The sequence below is a fragment of the Nestor notabilis genome, unplaced genomic scaffold, assembly GCF_000696875.1.
Source record: "Nestor notabilis isolate BGI_N333 unplaced genomic scaffold, ASM69687v1 scaffold12490, whole genome shotgun sequence".
In the NCBI taxonomy this organism is placed as follows: Eukaryota; Metazoa; Chordata; class Aves; order Psittaciformes; family Psittacidae; genus Nestor; species Nestor notabilis.
In genome coordinates, this window is record NW_009911658.1 from 10044 (window position 1) to 17468 (window position 7425).

At 40.7% G+C, this 7425-nt stretch overlaps 1 protein-coding gene across 1 annotated transcript in view; it reads right to left on the bottom strand.

Annotated features, from left to right (window-relative positions):
• Positions 1-258: 258 nt before the first annotated feature.
• The window catches only part of DNAJC1 (DnaJ (Hsp40) homolog, subfamily C, member 1), a 75313-nt gene continuing 68146 nt past the window's right edge, over positions 259-7425 (bottom strand). Inside the window, exons 10-12 of the mRNA XM_010015880.1 lie at positions 2739-2787; positions 1776-2254; positions 259-474 (exon numbers count right to left, since the gene is read on the bottom strand). Coding sequence (XP_010014182.1) covers positions 406-474; positions 1776-2254; positions 2739-2787 — 597 coding nt within the window. The 3' untranslated portion in view covers positions 259-405. The remainder of the gene's footprint in view (positions 475-1775; positions 2255-2738; positions 2788-7425) is intronic.

Consider the following 7425-nt stretch of genomic DNA (forward strand, 5'->3'; position numbering starts at 1 on the left):
AGAAAAATGTATTTTGAGCGCAGAGTTCCATTCTTCCTATGCTGCTGAACAGTTTCAGATCAATTCCCTCTTCAAAACACATACAAATTCTTTATGTTCTGCATAGTCGCTGGCTGTAAACCCACCCAATCCAGCATGCAATTACCGGTGTGGGTTTTCCTGAAGGTCCACTAGGTTTTAAGGCATTGTTATCACACGTGTGCATCAGCAGCTCTCCAACACAAAAATATACCTTTGTTCTTCAACACACAAACCAGGTAAGATGGTATAAGATTTATTAATATTCTCTTTTACTAAGGCACATGACTTATAGAAATACTGAGGTACAAAGATGCAGTTTCCTGCACATGAGATTTAAAACCCCATTTTGACAAAGATGAGCTACATCTCTTCTGCTCAGAACATTCAGCTTTTAGCCATTTTTTTCTTTTGTACCAGTTCAACGAGCAGCTTGTATCTTGCTATACAATCCTCCTAAAAGGAAAAACAAAGCTGTTTGTTAATCGAAGCTTGATATTTTACTATTCCTTTAACACTAATACATGCTAGAAGAGCCAGGTTCTGGGGCTTTGGGGGTTTTGTTTGATTTGAAGTTGTGCACTGAATTTCAGAAGGACAATCTACATCTAGTGAAGAGTGGATTAGAAAAAATGACCTTGCAATTTATCATAGAAACACAGAATGGTTTGGGTTGGAAGGGACTTAAAACTCATCCAGTTCCAACTCCCCTGCCCCCCATGGGCAGGGACACCTTCCACTAGAGCAGGTTGCGCCAAGCCCAGTCCAACCTGGCCTTGAACACTGCCAGGGATGGCGCAGCCACAGCTTCTTTGGGCAACCTGTGCCAGTGCTTCACAACCTTCATTTTCCTACTTTTTAAATGTTTTTAATATACATTAAATTCACGTTTCTTCATGGATAATTTCCTTCTTTAAAGAGCACACACCCCCAAGAAACCAGCTGCCGGGTACTTCTTGAAATGACTGTAAAGGCAATTATGAAACAGTTGCATTTTAATATCTATTTCAGAACAGTTCTTCTGCAGGTAGGTTAGGACAAGCCTCAATGGGCACTAAAGCAGCAGCTACTGACACCAGGTATTACTGAACAGCCTCAGAGCCAGGGAAACACTCCAATTCCCTCCCCATGTTTCCTGCTCTCACACTGTGTTTGGCATAAATAGAACGGGGATTTTCTGCAGCTACGATGACTGAAGCAAGCAAAGTGTGTGCTATCACAGCTATTAGGAAATTTAGCACAGACCAACTCTATCAATGACAATGAAGGCTATTTTAAAAAGATTATACTTACGAAAAGAACATTAGATAGATTATTGAGCATTTAACACTTGCAGATGGATTACTTATTTTGTTTGTTCATTGAGATGGGTTGAGAAAGGTATTGTAAAAGTGTAAGCAAAGCGGCTCAGCAACGTTTGGTTACTAAGTTTGAATCAAAATTTGTTTTAAAATCTAATTTGTCCTGCAACTGAAGATCTGAAAGGCAGAGGAGAGGGAGGTATTTTAAATGGAACAGGAGGTATTTCAACATCTTCTGTAATAGATCAAACAAACTGAATTAAGTGAAAATGTATTTTAAATAAAAGCAACAAACATGCCAGTAATGCCCTTTAGGTTGATTATGTCTGGGCTGTGCTAGGCTAAGTAAAGACCTCACCTGTCTGCACAGACCCTCAGTTCTTAAGGCAGTCATAAACTGGTAGAAAACCTGTTTCCCCTCGATCTATGCAGCAGTTCAAACAAAGCTCAGCGTACCTTGTTTTTTCCAGGAACACATTTTGCTATTTTATCCCAGCGGTCCGATGTTCCCTTTGGATACTGCTGCAAGGCCATTTCAAGAAGTTTCTGTTGATTTTGAGTCCACAGTTCTTCTGGGGCACGGCTTTTCTCTCTTTTTCTGCTCTCATCATCACTCTCTTCCTCTTGCTCGGTGTTATCAAAATCCTTCTGGCGCCTTCCCCTGCCCTTCTCTTCCGGTGCCTCTTTCGCTGCTGGCAGAGTCATTTCAGGTGCTTTGACAATTTTTCGTCTTCGGTGTCTAGTTTCACCTGCAGTGGTCTCCTTTTGATCCGTTTGGACATCCATCTGCTCTGGGATATGATTGTAGTTCCCCTCCTCCTCCTCTTCCTCCTCCCTTTCTCGCTGGGTGATGATGTGGTCTGGCAAATTCACGTTGACTTTGGCATTCTTGGAATTCTGGGCCAGCGTTTTAAGCTCGGAGAGCCTAATGATACCTGTTACAAGTATTGTTGTTACACTTGTACGAAACCAAACCACGAACATGCAGGGAACTGCTGCAACTAAGTACTGGGAATAGTGCAGAGAGGAGAGAAAGCTTTTCTGATTAAGAGCTTAAGGAAAATGCTTATTGAGAAATCAAGATACTTGTTATGAAGCAATGAACTTTGCCAATTATGAACTTATCTGGTATACGTGAAGTACTAATAAATTACCACACTGATACAAACACAGATAACAGCCTGAACAAATGAACAAAACCCAAAATAAACTGAGTAAGAAAGCCCAGGAGGACGTAGCTAAAAGGAAACGTTCCCTCAGAATAACTAGCAGTTCTTCTCTTTGCTGGAAGTAAGGCAAGGGGCCAAAAGTCCTCCTGGAAAGCATACCCTGAAAGGTACAAAATGCACTGCATTTGCACAGCTCTAATCCAAACACAGCGTTTTTTATAAGCATCACCGAGGATCTAGCAGCACACACCTGGTGTATATGCAACAGAATCCTTCAGCTGTTTGGCTTTCATGGTAACCTGCATGAAAACAACAAGAAGAGACTATTAAAAATTACATTATCTGGGCTATTGAAGAAGTCATTAGCATTTCACTGCAAAACACCAACATCAAACACACATTAAAGATGGTGACACTGATGTTTTTCCTGGCCTGGTTCATACATGGATCCCAAATTGCCAAAAGTAACTTTCTACACTTTGTCCTTTCTAAAAAACATTCCTTCCTCATTAAAATGATGCAAGCCACACATTCCTGTTACTATCACCATTATACATCACAGCTGATAGTCAAATTTTATTTCCTTTCATTGTAAACCCCTTATTTTCTAACCTGAAAATACCACAAGGGGGGTGGGGGGAAAGGAAACAAACGAGTTATCTTCTATCTATTAGTTTCCCAGTACAAAAGAACAAAACCCACACAAGTCTGGGCTATGAAGCACACTAACGGACCCACATTTGGTCCCAAAATAACGTGACAGTTTAACTGCCAAAACCAGCAAAGACACCTCCCAAGTCCTGATAGTTTAGTGAAAAAACTTTATTACTGAGAACCTAGAGGATGAAGAGCTGCCTGCTTCAACCCCTCCATTTATACCAAAATCTGTGTCATGGGACAAAAGTAACACCAGATTTAGCATTTTCATTTTAACTTATGTAAGAAAATAGGTTTTCTCCCCACCCTGAATTGGGAGCTTCCCCATTCCAGATTTCTAGGCCTCACTATAGATAACAAAGAAATCAGGCTGCATTTAAAACTAAGATCCTTTTGAACACTTAGCATCTGTCTTATATCAAATGATCTAGAGTCCAAAATTCAAGTACCACATAACAGTACCTTAAAATTAGTACTCAAAGAAATATACTCACTTCTTCATTCCTGAAAATGTTTTATGAAGACCTGATTTTGATTTCAGTTTTTTCAATATGAATTTTTTGTGCAAAAGCTAGAAATTGAAATCAAGTAGTCTGAGCCACCCAAATCAAGTAAAACTTACAGGCAGCACAGTGAATCGGAAACGACACTACATGGGACGGGTAACCTGTGTTTCCTGCTATGTGAACCCGGGACTTCTGATGTTAACATCCATTTCGTGTAAGGCAGGGTGCTGCCCAGAGGAAAAGCAAAGAAACACATCTACAAAGTCAGAAATTCCTCCATGTGGGATCACATTTACCCACCATATGAATCAGTAAGGCCTTCAGAGCCACAGCACAGGCCTCTGCTGGTTTAGCTAACTAATGCTTACACTGACAATCATCCTCTATGTAGAGCAGGGGGTTGTACAGCTATAGTGTACAGCTATTTGCTAGAAGGAGAAAATACAAAGATACAGGATTTTTGTTCTATGACAAGATTCGTGAGTACTTCAATAGTTAAAATACTTTGGCACCATCTGCTACAAGTCTGTTTGATTCCTCCTACCCACTTTTCTGCCCATGAAATTGTAGGACTTTGCTTTCAAAAGAGGCAAGTGCTGGATCTCCTTAACGAAATGACGGCAAGACTTAACAAGGCAAAGTGGTTTATTTTCCCTACAAATTAAGCCTCGTTTTCTGGGATAATTAAGTTTAAATGCAAACTCTGTGAACAAAAAATTTCCAACTCTAATTAACCAAACCCTTTATCCAGAGGTAGACATCTGGCATAGAAAACTCCAGTTTCTACTGTTGCAGTATGATAAACTTTTAATTGCTAAAGAGAAATCTCAGAATACTAATATGAACAGATCATTTTAAGTGTCACTAACAGGCTGTGATCTGCGTGATCCTGATTTTGAAACAACAGGATGGATCCTCTTTAAAACAGGTGATCCACTAACAGGAACTGCCTTCCTTGACGAGTTTATAGTCTAAAATAATCCAAATTTAAAAGTCTGTGTTCCATTTTCATTATTACCAGAGTGTCTCTGTAGAGGGCCAGTGCTTTACAAGGTTTGGTGGAACCCATTCTTGACTGCTGAGCAGAATGGATCCTTAGTGGTGGTCTGCTATGTGTCTCTTACATATACATTAAGTTATATAAACTGGATTATAACAGAGCATTTTGAAAAGAGAAGATCTTTTCATGCAAACAGGTAGCTGATCCTTTAGAGCTTACTGCAATGATGCAATGGATTCATGGTGAATTTGACAAGGCATTATCCATCTATGTTCATGTATTCCAGAAAACTGTTTCTAAACCATTTTGCTATTTTTAAGAACTTCTTCCCAAGATTTACAGCCTACTTGTAAGTCCAGGGAGGCAGGAAAAAGACAGAAGAAAAGATTCCCTGAACAAAATAGAGCAGAATAAATTGCAAGCAAAGCCAAAGAGAGGCAAACGGGCCGAGTTGCTACCTCAATGGCAATGTTCCGTTTTCTCGGTGCTGAACCTCTGACATTTTCAAAGGTTGGCAATTACCATTTTATCTTCCAAACTGAGCCTACACATGCAACATAAACTTTGTATTGGAAGTGGTGCAAACCAGTCTGCTGGATTCAAGTTTCCTTTCGAAGACAGATGTTCCCAAATAAGGTTAGTGTAGGTAGCCTGTGATAGATACGTATTTTCCTGCATATTACATCTAACTGAATTGGAATCTAAACCAGCCCTCTGCAGTAGAACAGTGAAGGATTGTTGTTTATTCCTAGATCCAAATGGCATTTCCATTTCCCCATACCTGCAACAAGTTCAGAAGTAACAGTCTTGCCATAGGTGATCTTATTTTGGATAATTTCAGCCATTAATAACTTGGTAAACCCAGATGTAGCATTTGTAGTAAGTTACTCCGTTTGTCACATCTAATATTTCCAAGACTTACTCTTTTTGTAGGCATTAGGATATCTGTCCATGTTTTGATGGACTTTCAATTTGAACATTCACCAGGTAAGCTGGAAATAACCGTGTGTATGGTTTAGATATTGAAAACCTACAATTTCCAACACTGAAAAAGCACCTTCAGTTGACATTAACTTTGACAACTCATCAAGCTTCTTACAGCTTTGCTGTCATCATTCACAGGTTACATGAGATTATTTGTCTATTACTGTCTCTCCTTTTCTTTTTTTTTGGTCAGCTTTCCTCTTCATACAGTTGATTTTGCAAGTCCTTTTCCAGGTGCTATGTATGGTTCATGTTTACTCCAGCTCTTTTCAATTCCAGTACAGGTATCACTTATTTAGACTTAAGATTTATTTGTCCATCAGATTCAACTGTCATTGTCGTTAAAGATGCTGACACAGGGCAAGAATCATAACATGTCAGTATTAAACTACAACGGATTATTAGGAATCCAACCTATGGAACATAGGAAACTGTATTTCAATTTGATCTGTTTGAGATTAATCATTTCTCTTGCCACTCAAATTTGCAGACTCTTCTGTTGCCACTTCCTCCACACTTTCTGACATCCTTAAGTTTCCTCTCCAGTGGTGAGTAGTGTTACCTACCAGCTTGTTCTTAACAGCGATTTCAAATAACACTAAAAATTGCTAAGTTATGCAACATAAGTTACTCCATTGCTTTCTCTGCTCCATTTCTTATCATAACTTGCTTGTGTTACCATTCTTTCATTAGGTAACAATGTATTTGGAAATACTGTTATTCAAAGTATGAAGCAGTTGTAGAATTAATTACTCTTCTAGTTACTACTGCTGATGTTCTTGAACAATGCTTTAAAAACACAGTTTTCATGTACATTGAGTATTATTGTGCTGAGAACGAGTATTATCTGCGGAGAAAATTCAGAAGGTGGATGGGCGAAGTGAGGACAGGTGGTCTGGGAAGAATACAGGAACATTGTCCAGGAAGCCAGGGACCAGATTAGGAAAGCAAAGGCCCAGTTAGAATTAAATCTGGCAAGGGATGTGAAAGGTAACAGGAAAGGCTTCTATAGGTATGCAGCAAATAAAAGACAGACTAGGGACAATGTGGGCCCTCTCCAGAAGCTATCGGGAGAACTGGCTACCCTGGATTTGGAGAAAGCTGAGGTTCTTAATGACTTCTTCGCCTCAGTCTTCACTAGCAAATGCTCTGACCACACCACCCACGTTTTGGAAGGCAAACACAGGGACTGTGAGAATGAAGACCTTGGGCCCACTGTAGGAGAGGATCAGGTTTGAGACCACCTTAAGAACCCAAACGTGCACAAGTCCATGGGACCTGATGAAATCCATCCACGGGTCCTGAAGGAGCTGGCGAATGAAGTTGCTCGGCCACTGTCCATAATATTTGAGAGGTCATGGCAGTCAGGTGAAGTTCCAGACAACTGGAAGAAGGGAAATGTAACCCCCATTTTCAAGAAGGGGAAGGTGGAAGACCTGGGGAACTATAGACCAGTCAGTCTCATCTCTGTGGCCGATGTCAAGCTTATGAAGTTTAACCAAGCCAAGTGCAAGGTCCTGTACCTGGGTCGGGGCAACCCCAGGCACAGCTACAGGTTGGGCAGAGAAGAGATTCAGAGCAGCCCTGCAGAGAAGGACTTGGGGGGGGTGGTTGATGAGAAGCTGAACATGAGCCGGCTTCAATGTGTGCTCACAGCCCAGAAACCAACCATATCCTGGGTTGCATCAAAAGAAGCGTGACCAGCAGGTCCAAGGAGGTGATCCTGCCCCTCTACTCTGCTCTCGTGAGACCTCACTTGGAGTATTGCGTACAGTTCTGGTGTCCTCAAC